We start from the raw sequence: 22,289 nt of genomic DNA on the forward strand, positions 1-22,289 counted from the left end.
TATTTTCACCTACCTAATGCTTTTCCATCATGTCGTACGGGCCACGAAAATAAATTACCTATTTTAACAACATTTTTTTTCAGCAGCGCACCGTATCTACTTCGTCATTGTAACCCAATTTCCAGCTTATGTAAAGTAAGAAAATATGCGAAATCTAACGGAAGGAACACAACAAACCATCAATAAAATTGGCGCAAAATGGATTTACAACACTATGTTCCTATCTGTATGTATACCTAAGTAATTCAATATATAGGTACTATCAACATAAGTATAAATAGATTGAATATTACATGTATATTAAAAGAGTAATGAACGGGAACCAAGTATGCAAATCCGATATCGCTACAAACTGTGAATAAAACATTGAGATTGTTTTTATACGCAGTAAACAACCTGAGTATGATCGATGTTAATTGATTAGCACCGCAAGTTAATAATTTACGTAAGTACATACGTAAGATTTCTGATAAATTACCAAAACAGATACATAAACAAATACAAATTATAGTGATTATGGCTATATCTTATTTACAATGAAGTCTTGTTTGTGAAGAACCTATCTAAATCTTTCTTCTTATATTGCACAAGAAATTGACGTCAAATTCAATAACGTTTCATTTTCGCCGGGATAAGAGGTGTGTATGTATAAATCTTACATCTTTTCCCACGTTATTGAGATTAGATAAACAAAGTGGCGACTGACGACGTATGTACTACATACTATGTAGGTATGTAAATCTGCTGCAAAGGAAAGAGACCGCGTGTTGGGATCGACATGTTCATAATTGATTTCGGGACACAGGGCTACTATAGGGGTAACGTCATAAGCCATTAGTAGGGTGACGACAGTGGAAAACCTCAAGGGTCACGAGTTCAAATGCGACACATGGTGAGAATAGTCCGGGTGCGGGTGAAACTTTCACCGCATCTCCAGCCGCACATTTATCTCTCAACAACGAAACTGTTTTGGATTTCCACTTGCGTGTACGCGAAGCGGCTTAGGTCACGATATCCCGTCGCCGGCCTTCATAACGAATGCATTTGTAAACATTTTAGGATAGGTACTAATAAGATGTCAAAAACTCTTATCAGATGAACGAATCCTATATACATGGTGTGTAAGTTTACCCCTATGAAACTATCGATACTTGATAGGAATGGAACCGAAGGTCTTAAAAAAATTAGTATGTAAAAAAGTTTTTTATTTTCATACAAATTTTATGGGATTTTTTTTCGCGATTTATGGCTGCTCTAGTCAATTTTTTTCGTCCCGTACAATCTGATCCTGGATAGCTGGATATAGGAATAGGATCGATTGGCATAAAAAAAGTTTGTCAAATATTATTTTTTCTCTCATTCTGTATGTTTCTTCCAAAATCTGTAAACGCCAATCTTCATCAATTAGAAATCGAGGAGAGATATTCTACGACCATTTTCGTATAGCAGCACGGGATCTGATAGCTGCCATGACCGACCCGCTATCAAAACACACCCATGGATGCGGATTATTGTCCAGGCATACATTATGTATAAAGGATTTCGTTTAATTCTTATACGTACCTACACTAATATACCTAACAGTGCTCTGCCTCATGGGAATATAGTTAAAGGGTATAGGTACATAGTTGAGTTTGTTTTGCAATTAGCTTGATCCTAAATAATAATAAATATTTATTTGATGCCTTATACATCACGTGGATTATTTATTACGCGGATATACACGCATTCGATGAAAAATATACCATTGAGAAACTGTTACATAAATAAACTTACTTAATCCAATATTCGCAGTGGATTTGATTTACATCAAAATCCGCACTCAATCCATTTCCGTAATTAATAAATTATCAAATCGGACATCACTTCACTAATTCCCAACAATTTATCCGTGATGAATATTATTTCATTACAACGCTTGACGTCCAGCTATATTTATTTGCTTTCGATTGAAAAAAAATGTCTAATACATTTAAACACTTGCGTGCCCCAATCCGAAATAAATGGTTGCGAACAGAATTTTACGCGTTGTATTATCTTTTTCATCGGGTATGTATCGTTCATACCTTCCAGCTTAGGCACCCCTTTCACGCAGAGCAAAAGAGTTTTTATTTTTTGCCTCCTCCGAGCACGCTTTTGTCCCTTTTTCGTTCCGCTTGTTTTATATGGGGCGTTTAATTCGATAAAATTCGCGTGGACTCCAATTGGTTTAGAAGAACTGGAAAATAGAGCAGCGTATAAATGCTTTTGGCATTGTCAGTGTTCTATAATAGCGAGAAAACCTATCATACTGTTTATATCGCAAGCAGTAGACAGGCAAGGCGAAAATTTCATTATGTGAAAACTTTATAATAATACTCCATATAAACTTCCACCCCCATTGAAGGGGAGTGGGGGGTTAGAAATAGACAAAAAGTAGCCTGTGTCACTCTCTATCCCTTCAACTATCTCCACTTAAAAAATCACGTCGATTCGTCGCTCCGTTTTGCGGCGAAAGACGGACAAACAAACAGACACACACACTTTTCCATTTATAATAATCATTAGTAGCGATTAAAATGGCGAAACATTCCTGTTGTTTCTTTCGAAACTTTGTACCTTTCCTGTAAATTACATGTAACTTTCTACTCTTCGAAAAATCAAAACTGACGTTTGTCTGACAAATACAATAATACACGTATAATACCTGTTTTATACAGTGTATTTTACATGTTTAATTGATTGAGTGAATAATCACGCACTTTGTGTCATGCCTTTGACGCAACATTTATACATTGAATTTAAGCACATATTAACGATACCAATTTTAACCTCTTTAGTTAAGACATCGAGATATAATCTGATCGTAATGAGGTCACCTGTTTGTATGAGAACTTGAGAACCAATACTTGCGTTCCGAGTCACTATTCATATTATATAATACTCAAAAGAAAATAAGGGCCACTAAGTGTTTTGAACGCTACATGAAAAGCGTAACGTGAAAACAGGATGTCTGCATGGTGCCTCGTTTCTTTGTACATCTTATAGATATAGGGATACATTAAATAAAAAATAAAAAACTTCCTGATTTTTTCTTAAGTACCTACATAATTTGTTGAGTTAAAAAAAATTACAAGATACGAGTTAGCGACACCTACCATATTTTCATACAATATCCGTATTTTTATACTCCATTATACAGGGTGTCCCAGAAGTACCACGTCACAGTGACACCAGAGGTAGGGCAGCTCAAGAGGACCCTAACCAACCTAACATGACCTCAGTAAAATGTTCACCGTTTTCGAGTTATTTCCAAAATAAGTTTTTTTTCTTCAGAATCGGCTTTCGCGTTACATTTTTAGTTCTAGCATCCAATTTAAATCCTCTAGGTCCATTCGGTCGACCGCGGGGCTCTGTTAACAGAAGTTAAAAAAGAATTGCCTGCACTTTTTAATTACCTATGGCAATGCTACGGAGCCCCTTCAAAATTATTCTTTGGAGAAAAAACTATTTCATCGAGCATGGGTTGTCAGCAAGGAGATCCGCTTGGGCCCGCCATTTTCAGCCTAGTCATTCATCCCATCATCACAAAATTAAATTCAAAATTTAACCTCTGGTATTTAGATGACGGTTCCCTTGGAGGCGATGCTATAACCGTTCTTCAGGATATCCAGTACATCATTAATCACTTTTCTAAAATCGGCCTTTCATTAAACTTTACCAAATGTGAGATTTTCATACCAGATCACCTTCCACCCGAAAAAAAAATTGATATTTTAACAAAATTCAATGCGGTACTTCCAAATATTTCTGTCCACTCTATATCATCCCTCACCCTTTTAGGCTCCCCAATTTTCGATGAATCGGTCACTCCAGTAGTCAATTGCAAACTTAATTTATTCAATTGTACATCTGATCTTCTGTTTAAAATTAATCCCCACATTGCGCTTTTCATCATCCGTTTCTGTCTTTTCACCCCAAAATTTATGTATTTACTCCGTAGTTGTCAAATGTGGAAATTCCCATCAATCCTTTCTTCCATTGACTCCTCCCTTCAGGTCACTTTATCAAAAATTTTGAACATTCATTTTGAAAACAGTTCATGGGCCCAAGCGGTTCTCCCTATAAGATTTGGGGGACTGGGTGTTCGCACATCCGACTAGCGTGGCTCTACCTGCTTTTTTGTCATCTGCTTACGGTTCGCTTTCTCTCGTCGGCATTATCTTAAACCGTTCCACGATGCTTGACGATGAGATGGCGAACCTGAGGGAGGCCAGGGAGGCATGGTGTGAGTCGTGTCCGAGTGCGGACATCCCAGTTGCCCGCCATTGTCAGCGGGATTGGGACTCCCCACGTCTTAAAATAGCCCATGCGTCAATAATCGAACAAAGCCCGAACGATTACGAACGTGCGCGCATACTGGCTGTTTCAGCGCCAGAGTCGGGCCACTGGCTGCAAGCTCTGCCATCGCGAGCGATCGGTAATATTCTGGATCCAAGTACCTTAAGGATAGCAATATGCTTAAGGCTTGGATCCAGAATATGTGCTCCGCATACTTGCATCTGCGGCAAGGACGTGGACCAGCTGGGCCGACACGGCCTCTCATGTTCCCGAAGCGCCGGCCGAATGTTCCGCCACGGCACAATCAACGATTTGGTCCGTCGCGCGCTTGTCACCGTCTCTGTGCCTGCAGTGTTAGAACCCGTAGGCATGACAAGGGACGACGGCAAGCGGCCCGATGGAGCAACATTGGTGCCGTGGAAACTCGGAAGGACCCTGGTGTGGGACGCAACGTGTGTAGACACTTTTGCTCAGTCCCACATTCAGGGGACTCGCATTCAGGCCGGAGCTGCGGCTGACCAGGCCCAAATTCTCAAGCGCCGTAAATACTCGTCGTTGCTTAACGACTACGAGTTTGCGGCGCTCGCAGTTGAGACTTTGGGTCCCTGGTCGGCCGATATGAAATCATTCATGGGGGCACTGTCGGCACGGCTGGTCGACACCACAGGGGACCCCAGGGCTGGCGCGTACCTCTGTCAATGTATATCACTTGCGATACAAAGAGGTAACGCCGCCAGTGTCATGGGGTCCATGCCGCAAGCCGACCTACTGGAAGGGGTATTTTTCTTATAACTGGGCTATTACTGTACGTAGGTAGGTAAGTATTTTTTATATGTATATAGGTATAGTTTGTTATGTAGTTTTTACTTATTTTTAGATTTAACTTTAGTTTTAATGTTATGTTTAATCTTTTATGTTATTTTATGTTATGTTTAAAATAAACTGCTAGGTTTAGTTACGGGAGGCATTGAGAGCCAATGTATTTTAGAACAAAAATACAAAATAAAATGGGAAAATCTGAAAACGAGATTTTTTTTTATACATATTATTGCACATTTTATGAAAACTGTAATGGTTTTTTCTAAATAAAAAATATTATTTAATAGCTATATTTATCTAGTTTTATAAAATGTATAATTTGTTATAAAAATATATTATAGGACGAGTGATAAAAAATAATTTACATCGCCCGATAGGGTGATTTGAATGCTCATTTCAATAAGTTTTGTCAATGATTTCAGGTATAATCACTATTTTTAACACACGAAAGCCGTAATCATTGTAGTTTATGGCTATTTTAGTGATTAATGTACTTAAAATAAAAAAAAATACAAAAATTTTAAAAAATATTAAAAATGTGATAATTTTTTAAACATTATCCTATTTTGTTCTTTCTACACAATATATATCTAAAAGAAATAAATATCAATAAAAAGCCACATTTATGCAGTTTATAAAAATATATATTTTGTTATATAAATATATTACGAAACGCGAGATAAAAAATAATGAAAATGAAAATTTTTATGTACGGGTCAGCTTGCATTATTCGATGAGGTGAGGTAAAGGTACTACCCGCTATGCAGTGGAGTTCGTCTAGTAATACAGAAATATACTTATTCTAATAACGTTTACACATGTAGGTATATCACGACCCAGTACGGAAAATTGTAAAAGTCCTATAATATAGATTATTTTGATTGTAAAATAAAATTGCATGTGACTTATATTGCAAAAAAAATGTCTTAATCACTTTCTCCACTCCTAAAGCAGTTCTGCATGTATAGGCTTGAAGATTTTTTAGTTTACTAGCAGAATTTAGTTACGTCCTTTGGGCCCCCTTAAATCGGTTTTACCCATCCATAAAAGATAAAATAAAAATCGTCATATTCTTCCTTTCAGTATCAATGATAGTTAGTTATTGCGCAATAGTGCCATAAAAAATAAACTAGATTCGTATTAGCATTAAACATTAATGATTTTTGAACTAAGACATTGCTTTTGTACAAAGGAGAACCTCAAAAAATGGACTGACTAGACGAAAACATGTGTATCGGGACTAGTACTCAAGGCTCTCAAAAAGTGTAGCTATTTTGAGTTATTCAATAAAACAACATGAATAGTCTGAATTTAATTATGTATATATCACAACATCCACTGCATAAGCACATCAGTTCCGCACATTTAATTTAAAAGTCTTTTTTTACGATTGCACCTTACGCGGCACTGTTTTTTACAGCTGCATCCGACAATTTCGAGGCATGTTTCTGCAGCAACAGGCAACGTTGCGGGCAAGTAGGCTCCCAAATCCCAATTGTTACAGACTTTCGTCCAGCCACAAGTAGCAAATAATGGCAAATTTTGAATTGGGTTTACTTAGTTGACCCCATAAATGGACACCTTGATATACCTATAACCCTTACAAAAATGGTGCAAGGCAGCTTTTGTCGGTGAAATGCTGTTAATTTGGCGGTCTTTTTTGGTTAATAACTATTTTCGGCACTCGTTAACCAAAGTACAGGACGCAGATCTGGGGGCCGATTTTTGAGTCTCACTGTCACTAAAATACCGGTTGAAAACGGTGAATTGCCTATTATTTTCAGTGACAATTTTCTGAATTCGAACGCCGTGAGACTCAAAAATCGGCCCCCTGGAATAATAAATATGTCAAGTAAGAATTATCCATAAATTATGCAATTCATATATAATAATTAATCATATATCATAATTTTGACATGTAGCAAATTTATAGTGTAATTTTTATCATGAAATAAAGAAATCTAAATCTAAATCTAAATCTAACTACTATTTCACAAGATGTATTAGGATCAGATGTATATATCTGATCTATCATATCAATCGCTCATTTCATGTAATATAAATAGTTAAATTCAGACTATATAGGAGTATGTTGTTTAATTTGAAGTACTCTAAATAACTACACTTTTTGAGAGCTTTGAGTACCTTTACCTCACCTCATCGAATCATACAAGCTGACCCGTACCGTACATCAAGATCGCCGTGCCACGTCACTTTTATTATTTTTTATCTCACGTTTCGTAATGTATTTATATAACAAACTATATATTTTTATAAACTACATAAATGTGGCTTTTCATTCATATTTATTGCTTTTAGGTATATATTGTATAGAAAGAACAAAATAGGATAATGTTATAAAAAAGTTACCACATTTAATTTTTTTTATTTTTGTATTTTTTTTTATTTTAAGTACATTAATCACTAAAATAGCCATAAAATACAATGATTACGGCTTTCGTGTGTTAAAAATAGTGATTATACCCGAAATCATTGACAAAACTTATTGAAGTGAGCATTCGTATCACCCTATCGGGCGATGTAAATTATTTTTTATCACTCGTCGTATAATATATTTCTATAACAAATTATACATTTTCTAAAACTAGATAAATATAGCTATTAAATAATATTTTTTATTTAGAAAAAACAATTAAATTGCCCAGCCGTAGTTTATTTAAATATTTTTACTTCCTTAAATCAATAAAATGAATTAGTAAGCATTACTTTGTCAGTACTGCCACTACTGCCAATCCTCTAGAAGTAATTTTTTGGTGGAAAATTTTTTGGTGAAAGGACCCCTTTTGAGCTGCCCTACCTCTGGTGTCACTGTGACGTGGCACTTCTGGGACACCTGTATATATGAGCAATTCCCGAATAGTTTGTACATTTGGATCACGTCTCCGATTTTGATAAAAATTGGTAGGCTGATAGAGTCCATGATGCTGAGCAAGATCCACTAGGTTTCCCAATATGTCCTAGGTTGTTTCCTTTTTCCAACTTTCCTTTTTTGTTACCGAAAATGCATAGAAATCTGGTAACAAAAAAGAAAGGTTTCATAGAAACAACCTAGGACATTTTGGGAAACCAGAAACGTGAGACCAAAATCGGAGACGTGATCCAAATGTACAAACTATTCGGGAATTGCTCATATGTTACGTGACGTAATGGTTAGCTGTAAAGTCATGTAATCATGTTTACCAATAAAATATATATATATATATATATATTTTAATCAAAAATATTGGAAAATATATTCATACTAGAGTATGTTCGACCATAATATTTTACCTATCGACGCTGTTTGGTACATATAATTATGGTTATGTTATGGTACTATAATTATAGTTAAGTATTAGATAATTAATAGACTAACAATGTTAATTTGTATTTGTACAGGATTACTACGTCTACAGCAGCTGTATCAATCAATGCAGCCAGGTCGCACGGTGTTCCGGATCTCTCTTGTGAAACGGATTACTAACGCATCGGAAGCGATGGACTTTTTGCTGGCACTGGAACAACATGACCGGTGGGGCAACAAGCGTATTGTTCTCGATTGCAATGCAAAAAATGCCAAAAGTATTCTTGTCGAACATGTTCGGAAAGTGCAATTGGGCCGGAGAACCTACCATTACATGCTCAGCGGACTGGTAAGTGTAACTCTGCTATTACTACATAAGAATTTATAACGTAAACAACGCTTGGAAATTTTTTTTTGGTCCCATACAAGCTTTTGATCCTTGATAGGAATGGGATGATAGATTGGCGTCAAAAAAAAGTTTGTAAAAAATGCCCTTTTTCTCGCACCCTGTATGTTTTTTCCAAAATCTGTAACTACCATTTTTCATCAATTTGAAATCGATGGATGGTCCCCTTAGACCATTTTCACGTAGGACTACGGCATCTCATAGCTGCCCTTACTGACCCGCTATCAATATACAGCCTGTATACTACTCAAAAGAAAATAAAGGCCACTAAGTGTTTTGAACGCTACATGAAAAGCGTAACGTGAATTCAGGATATCTGGGTACGTAGCCGAATGGCACAAACGCTCACGAAACGAAATGCTCGTAGATATCTATCTACATATCACTAGTGCGTATTGGAGCGACAGAGCTAGACTACCTTTCGCGGCGTTTTGTTTTCGTTTCGCGTCGGAGAAATGCCATTCGGCTACGGCACCAGCAGGTGCCTCGTTTGCCAAATTTTAATATCAAATAAGTTGTTGACTGTTGTTGGTTGGTTGTTGACTAGCTACGTTTCTGACGAGAAAAAAAATTGTACTTTTTTTTGGGCTTTTGAAAGTTAATTTTGGTAAGTGCTTAAGTGGTTACCCTTTCTAACTTGAATTAAGAAAAAGTGGAATGGAAACCCTAAGGTAGGCTTGTGTCGTTCACGAACTATGAACTGTTAGGAATAAAATCCCATCAATGACCGAAATGAACTGAATCTTTCCAGGCTCCAAGATTCGGTCTTTGCTCATTTAGTTCAGTATAGGATCGGCGAGCGCGAGCGGTTTGGATCGAGAACGAATGTGTGACTGCGCCGACTGAGAGCGAGAGCTACTTAGCAGAGCAACAAATAAAACGTCAAGTTTTCATATTAAAGTTCGGTTACTTACAACCTTTGGGCCCGGAATGTTACTATCTGTGGACTATTCGTATAATTTTGACACTTAGAATAAATTTAAAAGTGGAAAATGTCTGCCCTGGGTGAGACTTGAACTCACGGCCTCTGGAGAACCACTTTTAAATCCACTCCACCACTCCACTCCACTTTTAAATTTATTCTAAGCCTAGTGACATCGATTGCAGACGTTTCTGCTAATCAGAAGTTAAAACATTTTGACACTATTCGGTCCCATTCGTTCTGATCTTTCCGACCGCAGTGGTCGCTGGTCTGGCTGAACTAAACGAGCAAAAGACCTAAAAGAGCGAACTAGTTCGTGGGAGCGATTGAAAGAGATCGGAGCGCTCCGATCATCAACGAACGAAACGGCACAAGCCTACCCTAAGGCCTACATTTTTACTGTAATGTGAAAAATAGTTATTCTTTAGTGCGTTTCAGTATTAATTTTACAAATCTTTAGACACCCAGAGTTTGTGACCGGAAAAGGTAGCGACTTCCCAATATTCCATACATTTTAAACCCCCTGTGGTTTTCACAAAACAGCATGTAGTTATATCCTTTAAAAATCAATAAAATAAACCTTTGGTTGCTATTAAGGCTAATAAAATTTAAATAAGTTGTCAATAGTTTCCATATTCCAACTTGAATAAACATGAAATGAGTTTTCCTGCAATCGCCAAAATTTTCCATGGCCCTTGTTTTCTTTTGAGTTTGTACGAGTATATATGTATAATTTATATGTATACTTTCTGCGCCTATCTCAAAAACTATAAATGTAAGAGTTAGCTTGTTAGAAACGAAATGCATTTTTTCTATAACTTTAAAATCAAATTTTCTGGGTGCCAGCGTTCGGACTGAATACCCAATTTAAATGGGTAATTATTTCACTATTAAATCAATGATTATATTTCGCTACATAGTAATTATTTCGCTATGAAATTAATCAATTTTATATTAAAATTATATTTGGATGTGGAATTTCCAGCCGGCGTATTATGCTTCCAATTTTATCACTTATCCACGTGGATAAGACATCTGTCACTCTCACACTGACATACTTGCCAAAGCGTGACGGATATTCACATAGATAAGTGATAAAATTAGAAGTATTCATTTTAGAGTCGGACTAAATTCGAAGCTTCACACATAGTGTAATTATAATTATATTTTTATTCGTGTCGTAGTCCTCCTTACATTTTATTCTGTTCAAATTAGTGCGAAGGTATCTCAAAGTTTTATTAAATATATTCTACTTCAACTACAAGTTGCGGCGGAACTTTAGAAACGTAGTAAGAGTAATAAGGGCTAGATTTCTTTATATTTATAAACGTTCTGACAGAAAATCTGAGAATAGCAATTGAACAGCGTCGTTTTTGCACTTTCTCCTAGGCGAACCTTATTAGCAAACTGTCTTTAACCATTCGTTCATCGTATCGACTTTCCGCAGGATTTCTCTAACCACTGAGCCGACTAAGTGAGAATTACATCACTAGCACTAGTTTAATTGACTGCTGTTTCCCGATCTAGAATATGCGTCAACGTAATGAGCCAGCAGTTTGGTTCTACTCATTTTGACCCATATTAATATGTACCTGTAAGATTCTTCAGTAGATATGTAGTCGATCATAACTAGTTGACTAAAGACGCGCAGGCCATTAATTCATTAAAAATAGTTTTTTGTTATACAAGGGTGCAAAGTTGTATTTTAACGCCGAGTGTGGAATTGAAAAACGAGCAAGTGAAAGGATTTTATAGTTGAACCACGAGCGAAGCGAGTGGTTCGAGAATAGAATCCTGAACTTGCGAGTTTTTTAACACACGAGAAGTAAAATAAATTTGCACCCGAGTGTAACACAAAACTTTTCCCCTCACTATAGCGAGGAAACTACAACACAAAAAATGCGTTTATCACTGCTTCCAGTAGTTCCACAGGTGGTAAAACATCTTTATTACTAGATTTACCTACTTTTATCAATTTTAAAGCTGTTAATTTGACTTTATTCAAGGTCAAATTACTTTACCCACTGTGGATAAAATGCGTTTTTACCCGCTGGTATTAAACGACAAAACACGTGTTTCCGAGCTAGTGATGGGAAAATATAATTATTTTTCGAATTAAAAAAAAACAATATAAACAGTGTGGATAAAGAACCTAACAGTGTGTCGAATTTAAGGGAAATTAAAAACTGTGTATGTATCAAAAAAATCAGCTCCCCGAAAACATGTTCAACAACACTCAAGACGACTTTTGTGACATTTTGCATCACAGTCGTGTTAGAAGATTGCAAATAGTTCAACATTTTTTTAAATCCCGAAAACCTTTAAAACAAAAAGATCATATTTAAAGCCATAAGTTCAGAGCTGCAGTGTTAGCTTAGCCTGACTTTACGTACAAATTGACTATAGATGTAGTGCGAAAAGGGTTTCCTTCGGAAACATTCGCATTTGTCATGCTAGTTCAGTCAATGTCAGTACATCTTGTACAGTCAAGTGTAAAAATATTGGTGTACACAATTACACATCTTACTCAAAAATATGTCCCATAGCATCTTAGTCCGGTGTAATAAGAGCGTAGTAGCATATTGAGACGATTATTTCGATACATATTTTTGCACTTGACTGTACTGACATTGACTGAAATAGCATGACACGTTCGTACGTTTTCGTAACATTACGAAGGCAACTCTTTTCGCACTACATCTGTACCAAAGAATATAATACTCACTAGGAGAAGAACGCCAACTTCATACAATAAAATGCCCCCTTCCAGTCACACACACTTACACAACCTTCACACGTTTATACTAGTGGCGGTCTCAATCAAATTCCAACGGACATTAATGGAATTAAAATTGACAACCGATTTAGCGCATGCGCGGATCCAGGGCTCGGATGGGGAAGCCTAGGTTGGCCATACAAATAGACCACGTGACTCCCCCTGGACACGAAGCTGGATCCGCCCCTGGTTCCGCCACTAATTCTATCGATAAACATAATTTGTGGGTTACTTTAGTTTTAGCTGTAATGAAATAAAAGGCATATTATTTATGTTTACATATTTTGTTATTTATAAATACATGCTTTAGACATCCATCCGAAGCACCGAACGTTATAACCTGCCTCTTTATTTAAAGAGTATTAAGCAAAATATTTCACTAATACAAATAACGAAATAGAACTTTCCGCAACACTACACGTTTCACATGAAAGTTTAACTACATCTCCCAAGGATCTTCCAGTTGCTAATTTACTATTTACTTCACAGTTATAGTTCTAGCTAGATTAGCATGACACTTTTCCTCAGCGAAGCGAACCTTCAACAACCATTGACACATTGTACCTACCTACCTATTGTGTAATAATGTGGATTTACTGATTTACTGTGAACTCTTATTATAATTTGCACATGAAAAGAAATACACAGCGATAATAACAATTTTCAATGAATTTTCATATATCGACATTGACACATATCAATCAAAATATCAGTGGCCAGAAAGCTAGAAATAAGTTGCACAAGGAGGTTAGTTAAAGCCGGGAAGCCGGACTTAAGTAACAGTTAGGAGAAAAAAAAAACGATATTTTTTATTCCTGGTATTCACGGCAGGAACGACCAATTACTACATGCGCATTACAGGGGGTCTTAGCTTAGTAAGGCCCACTTGCACCAAAGAATTAACTCGGGGTTAGTGGGCTGTCAACTGTCAAATTCCATATAAAATGGTGGGTTAACCCCCTCTATTTTCGTTGGTGCAAGTGGCCCTAAGAGAGTTAACAGGCATTGATCTGTACCTACCTATCAACTCGTAATCGATAATTAACCGTGAAATCAATCGATTAAAATACCGATTAAGTCAATTTCAATCGTATGACGTATGTTAGGTCGATTCATTTATTCGCGATTAAATTAATAGTTCACAGTTTATAACGATTATTTTTTTAACGATTAATTAGTCAAATATTTTTTAATCGATTAATTAGTCAAATAAAAAGTTAATCGATTAATTTCCATCTCTGTTACTAACTGATAAAGAATCAATAGTCTGTGTTTTTTGACACAGGGTAACCTATCATTAAAAACTGTATCCGTGTAATATGTGTAAAATAAATCTGAAATACCATTTAAATATTTTGTTTTCGGTTGTACAATTTAGTCTTAAATACTTATAGGTACTAAATTAGATTAAGCTTGTAAATCTACCAAAATGTAGGTACCCGTTGTTAAATGTTGTAGCTGGTAATGTTTAATGCAAAATAAATAGTTATTTGCATTTTGTTAGGGGGCATGCGAAAGAAATAATGTAATGATAATTATACTTTAAAGCTTCGCATCCCACGTAAAGGGTGAGACTAAGCACTCAGACGTATTTCCATTAACAGGTTATGGACGACCACTGGGAGAACGAAGTAACCGAGTACGGCGCAGTCAACATTACCGGGTTCCGCATCGTCGACCACTCGCGCAAGATTGTGCGCGATTTCATGGACGGTTTGCGAAGAATGGACCCCCGATTCAAGGGAACCATATCGGTAAGTGCTTCGCCCCCATTACGCCGTCCGCGCACCAGCACCCCTCCGTAACTAGAAACAGTTTCAAGATCGCCTTGACAAACTTATTACCATAACTAATGCTATACTCGTAGGTTCTATTGAATATTCAATGGTTACCGAAGCTTTATTAGCCGGATATTTAAAATGGTTGTAAAAGAATACTTACTTATCTAAAGTATGAAATACTAACTTAGCTTATCCTTTTCATTCAAATCTACCATATTAACTATTAGGCATAGCTGGGCACCGTTAATCAAATAGTTAACTTCGATAATCGCTAATCCGTTACTCAAAAAGTTAACTTCGTTAATCGTTAAAGCGATACATTTTGACAAATTTAACGCAAGTTAACGTTAATCGATGGTGACCGGTAAATATTGGGTCATTCATGCGATTGTGGTGTACTTTAGCCGCCGTCGATTTCGAACAAGTGATCCAAAGGCTCTAATTAATTGGTTTTTAGAATGTTTAGACATAGACATAGACATAGACATAGAATGGCTTTATTTAATATCACAAATTTCTAATAAAATTAAAATTTTCAAACATGGAATGTCAGCATAATGTTGCAGTAATTTTTTACTGCAACGCTGGTTTTCAGTTATAACATATCGTGTGGCCCAAAATTAGCATGTCGGATTGTCGGATGATGCATAGTACTTAGTAGGAGACGAGGGGATGGTAGGAATTTCGTCGTTCCTACATATTGAGTGCACGGTGGACCCGGTTTGTCGTGATGTTTTATTGGAACTTTTCTATTTGCTACACAGCATAACTGGAGATCTATTCTTGGTCAATATTCTCGGTGTCCAGGTGCGTCTCGGATCAGTAAAACCTAGGTTTACCAGTAAATCCTAGATTTTGCCGTACTTCGGGCTTCTACAGTAGCGGTAAGAACGTGTTATACGTCGCGCAGCTGGCACCTGCCGTGCTGGATTAACGATTAACGGACTCGGAAAAAATTAACGGAAGTTAACGAGTCCGTTAACATTTTTAAAAGTTAACTTAACCTCTCGTATGCTTAGGAGCAGATCTGCTCCATATTGTTTCAACTTTAACATGTAGTTATTATGACTAATATATTAATGACAATTTTTTGACAGACGCATACGAAAGGTTAAAAGTTAATCCGTTAATCGAAATGTTAACTTCGTTAATTAACGATTAACGGATTAACGCGTTAATGCCCACCTATGCTATTTGGTATGTTTAGAATTTTGTCATTTCAACCTCATACAGTACCTACATACCTATTGCATATTATTATACAATTAATACATCGATGACCGTAGGCGTAAGGGACAAAATGGCGAAAATGAGTTATGAATGCAGTTATACTCAGATTTTTTTTCTCTATCGAATGGTATATTCAACGTCTCGATACCTTTGAAAAAATGTCCGATACGCCCTAAAAAAAAATCGTCATTTCTACCAAGTTTGAAAGAGCATTTTGTCGTATCTACCAAGCTGTAAAAATTTTTTGGTGCTTTTTCGCGTAACTCCCTAATCTCATGTACGTTACAGGGCGGATCATTTTTCTAAATTTAAGAAATATTTTACGATGGGTGCGAATTTGGTGCTCTATAGGGTACAAATGACGTAAAAAATATTAAAAAATAAATCATGTGAAGTGCCTCCACAAAGCTATCGAAAAAAAATCACATAATAACTCTGCTTTGTATGTTTTGCTATGTACCCTCGTCGATATTTATAGTAACGCTACAGGAATTAAACTGCCGCATAACATAGTGAAAAACTAAGAAAAAGAGTAAACAATTAAATACATGACCATTATGAGTTATGACCAATATAGTACTAAATAAGTAAGTTAAAAATACTTTTTAATGTGTTTTTCATTACTTTAAATAGCTTTGTGGAGGCACTTACCAAAAATTGATACTTTTTCATTCATTTTCTAAGAACGGCCTCCACAAGAGGCATCAAAATCGTACCCATCGTTTACGAAAACCTCGAAAAAAGTATTTTTAGGGTTCCGTACCTCAAAGAGGAAAGACGGAACCCTTATAGGATCACTCGCGTGTCTGTCTGTCCCTCTGTCACAGCCGATTTCTCCGAAACTACTGCACCGATTTACTTGAAATTTGGCACACGTACGTAAACCTGTGGCCCAAAGACGGACATGTAATTTAATTAAATGAAATTTAATCACAGGGGTCACTTTTGGGGGGTAAAATTGAAAATTAAAAATCAAAGTTATTAAAACTATATTGTGTTACATATCAAATGAAAGAACATTTTATCAGCATCTGAAATATATTTTTTTTATATTTTTTGTTTTGGTAATTTAGAAGTAATTTAAGAAAATAAGCAAAAAATTACCATTCCCCCCCCTTATCTCCGAAACTACTTAGCGTAAAATTTTCAAAAAAATACACGAGATAGCCCTCTCCCTGTAGATTACAGGAAAACCTATCAGAAATCTACAGTCAATCGTAAGTCGGACTTAAGAGAAAAAAACTCAGATTACGAATTTCACTCACTGCCGCTGCAAGTAGTTACTAAACGTCTTAAAATTGTGTAAGCGAGTTGGACAGGTATAAAGAAATTCATTTCTGTCTTTTTCTTTTTAGAACTTGTTCAATTTTTTTTTCATTTGTACAAAATGACTTAAGTTCCTACTAAAAAGGAGGCGCTTAAGACCGTTTATAAATTGACTGAGCAAAATTTTATTCAAATCGGTCCAAAAAAGGTGTCTGTTGACGAAAACATAGAATTTGTGCTACCGAAAGCCCAAATCTGAAGTCCATTTTGCTCTATCTCTTATCGTTTCCGAGATATATACGTAAAGTCTTGAAAGTGCGAAACGTTAACTTTGCCATTATAGTCGTTCAGGCGCTCATGAGTTCTTTGTATGGAAAAGTCGAAAACCGACTCGCACTTGACCAATGTTCATAGAACGTTGTGGTTTTTTTTTATTAGCAAAAATGACTTAAGCGCCTTCAGAAGTGCAGGTGCTTAAGACCGTTTGTAAGTCAAAGTTAGCTGTGATGGCTCAACGAAGAAAGAAGATTTCAATATCCTACTTATACATATTTTATTAATTTAACTATACAGTTTTTATTACTCAAGCCAAGCGTTACGTTAGCTATTGCTATTGAAAGGAAAACTTGTGTATAAAGCTTGAAACAAATTATGGGATGCGTCTGACGACCGCGACTGATAAGCCGATGGCTTGCGTGGGCGACGGTCGCGCGACCGCGATGCGACGCATACGAAATCAAACCTTATCGATATGGAAGTAGACGATGCGATGAGACGTGACGGCGACGGTCGCGCGACCGTCGCCCACGCAAGACACGGCGTAAGTGTGCACGCCAATTGCTTGCATTTGAAATTGAACTTTAATTACTAAGAAATAACGTTGTTTTTGTAAAAAAATTAAAGTAGTTTTTACTACATTGCGAAGTTTTCGTTTGTCAACTAGACGCACACATTTGCAACTAAGCGATCGGACTGTAGGTGACAGTGTATCTAGCCTCGTGGCGCCGAATGTACTTTCTAAAGTACATAATGGTTTCAATGGAATTTTAACTCTCATGTAAACAAATAAAATATAATTTCTTTTGTTTCTAAAATTTTTCGAATAACTGAATTTGAATTCAATCTCAAGTACAATAAGAATCGAAATTCCCTAGCAAAAATTTTGTATGGTGGGCGCCACGATGCTAGGGAAGTTTAAATCGATGTTATCGCATCGATTTACTGAGGGGGGCGGTGCCTACAGCAGTTGTAGTTGTATGCAATGCATAAATAGCTCACGCACACAGACGCGTCCACTGGCGCCGCGCCGGTGTCCGCGTGCGCTCTCTGCAATGTCTCTGCAATATATGCAGAAACCACATGGTGGTCTGTGACAGAAACTCAATAGAAATTTTTAGGGTTTTTAAAATAAGTACCTAGGTACGTGAAGTAACATGGTAAATTAAAAATTATCATTAGATACTTATTTGCGCAGGTGTAAACAATTTCCTTCGTTTTGCCATATATCAATAATTACTTATCTATATTAAATTCATTAATCCGTATACATTACATTTTTACAATTAAGTGTATTAATTATACTCATAGCTGGGCACCGTTAATCAAATAGTTAACTTTATAATCGATAATCCGTTAATCATGATAAAAAATAATTTTACTGTAGCTAGTTGCATCAGTTATCAACTATTAATTTTTTGGGTAAGTTTATTATGTTACTGTAAAAGACCAAAGTTCGCCAAAATCTCTTGAAAAATCCCAGCTGCCAATTGGTAATAGCGAAATGTTAATAAATATTGTTCTCTTTGGACTTACACCGACGTTGGTTCGGTAAATCCTAAATACAACAATAGATAATGTATTTACTAAATAATATTTATTTAGTAATTTCCCGCTAGAAACTTGCGTTATACTATTCTGTAGGTATACTTTTTCAGCTACCATAACCAAATTTGGATTAGATTAAAAAAACCTTTAAGTAAAACTTAGAACCTTGCAGATTGTTTTACTCACCCTTTCTGATGTTTACCATACTTACTTACCCCGTTATTCATAAACGTACACTAAAGTTATCAAGCCGATAAATTTCGTTTGTCCCTTTCCGACGTATTGGTGTGATAGAAAGGGACAAACGAACTTTATCGGCTGGATACTTTAGTGTACGTTTATGAATAAGGGTGTTGAAATTTATAGCTACGAAATTTTACATAAAACACCTACTTTAAAATAAAATAAAAAATGTTGAATTTGGTTAACATTATAAAAGACCTCACGCAAGCTGTGCTAATTAGTTCGCGAATTCGTCGAGAGGTGGCGCTAAACACAATTATGCTCATTAGAGAACCTATACTTCTAGCCTAGCCCAGTCTTTAGAATTATGTGAGTAACGTAAAAGTTTTGTAGGTACGGAACCCTCGGTGGGCGAGTCCGACTCGCACTTGGCCGGTTTTTATACATTGATGGATCCGCCCTAAAGTACTCAGTGCTATATACGACAATTTTAACGCACAATGTATTTTTATTGCGAAGTTTTAATTTGATTAATTCCAAAATAAACTTTTGATTCCCTCTTAATTACATAATAATAAAAAAAATACGCACTAAAATAGCAATTTGCATGAAATTTGTCGCAGATTTTACAAAATTAATTGTTAAGAATAGTGTACGACTTACGCCAAATCGTTCTCATAAAACAAGTATTTGTGTCCGATACGCCTAAATATTCATGAACTGAATATAGCTGTTTTTGGCGTAACGTACAAATCTTTTCAAAAACTCAATTTTTTTTTTTGGCGTAACGTACATCTATCTCTGTTATTAATACACTTAACGTAACACTTATTATTTAGTAAAAAAGAACTTAAAGATACATGAAAAAATCAAAAACAAGCACCAAAATTCATATAGAAATAAAAGAGTTGATTTTTTTTCTCAAAAATAGTAGTATTTTATACACCGTGTCCAATAAGTTTGAATACAGCACAAATAGCCAATAAAACAAAATGAACAAATAGTTACTACATTATTATTATATTTTATGAATGGCACTCTTATTTACTACATTCACAACAAATGTTTTGGAATAACTCCAGCATTAACTTGTTTACCAGCCTCAAACGCTTCTCAAACGGATCACACGCGGCACGCACCGTTTTCTTCACATTTAATCTCAAATACTCTCGATAACCTTTTTGAAATGATGTAGGTTTATGATTTTATAAAAATTTAGTCTTCAAAGCATGTATGACCATACAAAATAGTCTAATACGCCTAAACCTGGAGGCCTGGGTGGCCACTCATGCTTCGGATAAAAAACTGCCAAATTAGTCTGAAACTACGCTAGAATACCATTTGCCGAATGTGCTGGAGGTGCGTCTTGTTGGGACACATGATACTCATTCCCAAGCATCCTTTTTAACTTTAAGGCATTTTTTTCTCCAAAACCTTTTTTAAAGAAAAAAACGTTGATTTTAACGCTTTTATCTGTAAGTACTGAAGGTAGTTTACCTCGCTTACATACTGCATCCCACACCTGGGCCGATGGTGAGCTCTGGAACCTAGGCACATTTTTCTAGTTGCCCGGAACGTTATCTATCCTCGGTACCCATAATAGTTTATTTTGGACACGTGGCGTCTGTTTTATCACATACAGATTCTCCTTATAAAAAATAACTCGTCACCTGCGTGCCGAGCAAGTATTTTGTTGGCACTTTACCTCTTTGTTTTTCTTAGACACTTCGGAAATTTCATGTACTTTGTGCTTGTATTTTATTAAGAGGAATAATTATACTCTTTAGTTTAAATAAGAATTTGATGGCCTGTGATCCCTATATCTTTAGAACTGAGGTAAAATGTGAGTATTCGGACTTATTGGACACGGTGTACAATCGTGATATAATAAAAAGCTTTTCAGTCGAGTACCATGTTTAGGCCACGAAGCTTGCTGAGTGGCCTAATAGTACGGTACGAGAGTGAAAAGCTTAATTATATCACCATTGTATACAATACTTTTTCTACGAGTCATCATCTTCATCATCAATGGACGGAAATATCATCATTCATGAAAGTTAAAATTAATGTTAATAGAGTCGTTCACCGTTGTATCAACATTGAGTTACCTAGCAACCAATTGTTTGTAATAACCGTCTCTGATTGGCCGATAACGCGACAGATAAAAAAAAATGTGTTTCAGATGCAGGAAAATTTGCCAGGTATCGCAAATTAGTATAAAAATTGTAAAGCCTGACAAGTTTTTATTTGACCCTCGCTACGTTGCGGATTTTCAGCTGAACTAATTTCTTTTACTGGCAAGGATTAATATTTGACACCCGTCGTCGAAAGTCATTGAATGTCAGTGATGTAAATGAGAAGTAAATATTTTAGATTTTCTAACGGTTTCATCGCAAATATGCCCAAAATAATATTTAAAAAAGTGAAAATAATTATACTTAACGAGATAAATTACTAACAACAAAAAAGGATGAAGGATTTCACAGTATTTCGATAACAATGTTCCGAAATCGGTTGTTGACATGTCCGGAACTGACAATGTATAGTGCAGTTCTCCTGTACTGATTATTTAATTTCGATTTAGCTTAATATATTTTTTGTTCTTATTTAAGGTGTCTGTAGCTCAGCCGTGAAAATGATTTATAGAAATAAGGAAGCCGTTACATCATTGACACCAGTATAAAACAAGGTCCCACGCAAAAACAAAATAAACATCGACGACTTGGATAAAGGCACAAGATTCATGGATTTTAGGCTGTACGGAAACAAGTAACGAGTATTTAAACCATGCTTATTAAACTTTGATTCTCTAAAACCCTGTTTTCATTTTCTACAAATATTTACGCGAAACCAGTACACGCTGTCCCCATTATACATGACGTCCGAACATTATTGCCATATGAAAGCGGTTTGTAGCGACACTCTTTCAGGGTCAAATAAAATCTTGTCAGGCTATATGAAGTTCTATTTTTGAAATTATTACAGTTAACTAAAGTCAACTATAATGAGCTTATTATAATTGAATCGGAACTGCCATAGAGTATCCAACACTGAAAAGTTAGAACTTATAGTTTAGTCTGTGGTGCCCTAATTGACAGACTTATATTATGGTTGCGTCATGTCATCAGTTTGAACTTTTATCCTCGATAAGGAAACACGTATCCTCGAAAACATCATCATGACACATAATACTAGTTAAAGTTGTGCACTGCAAATCCCTCGCTTTGCGGCAAGGCTTATGCTGCAGCACTTTGACTAGTTTGAGTTCACTCCAAAAGGCCAGCAGATTAATTTGGGTGCTCCATTTGATGCCGTTTGCATATCTAGTGAAGTTAGGTCACCTGACATATCACGTCATAATATATTGAGATGGATGATCACGTCCTTGATTTACATAGCTAGAGCTAGCTACTTCATCAAGTAAATCAACCATATTTCTCATATTACTTACTTGAAGT

General features: G+C 36.1%; 1 protein-coding gene across 1 annotated transcript in view; it reads left to right on the forward strand.

Moving 5' to 3' along the window:
- Positions 1–22,289, forward strand: part of LOC125240991 (glutamate receptor 1-like) — a 129,396-nt gene that overhangs the window by 72,138 nt on the left and 34,969 nt on the right. The window contains exons 4-5 of the mRNA XM_048149239.1: positions 8,539–8,792; positions 14,152–14,307. Of these exons, the coding sequence (XP_048005196.1) occupies positions 8,539–8,792; positions 14,152–14,307 (410 nt within the window). The remainder of the gene's footprint in view (positions 1–8,538; positions 8,793–14,151; positions 14,308–22,289) is intronic.

This window comes from Leguminivora glycinivorella, chromosome Z (genome assembly GCF_023078275.1).
Source record: "Leguminivora glycinivorella isolate SPB_JAAS2020 chromosome Z, LegGlyc_1.1, whole genome shotgun sequence".
NCBI classification, from domain to species: domain Eukaryota; kingdom Metazoa; phylum Arthropoda; class Insecta; order Lepidoptera; family Tortricidae; genus Leguminivora; species Leguminivora glycinivorella.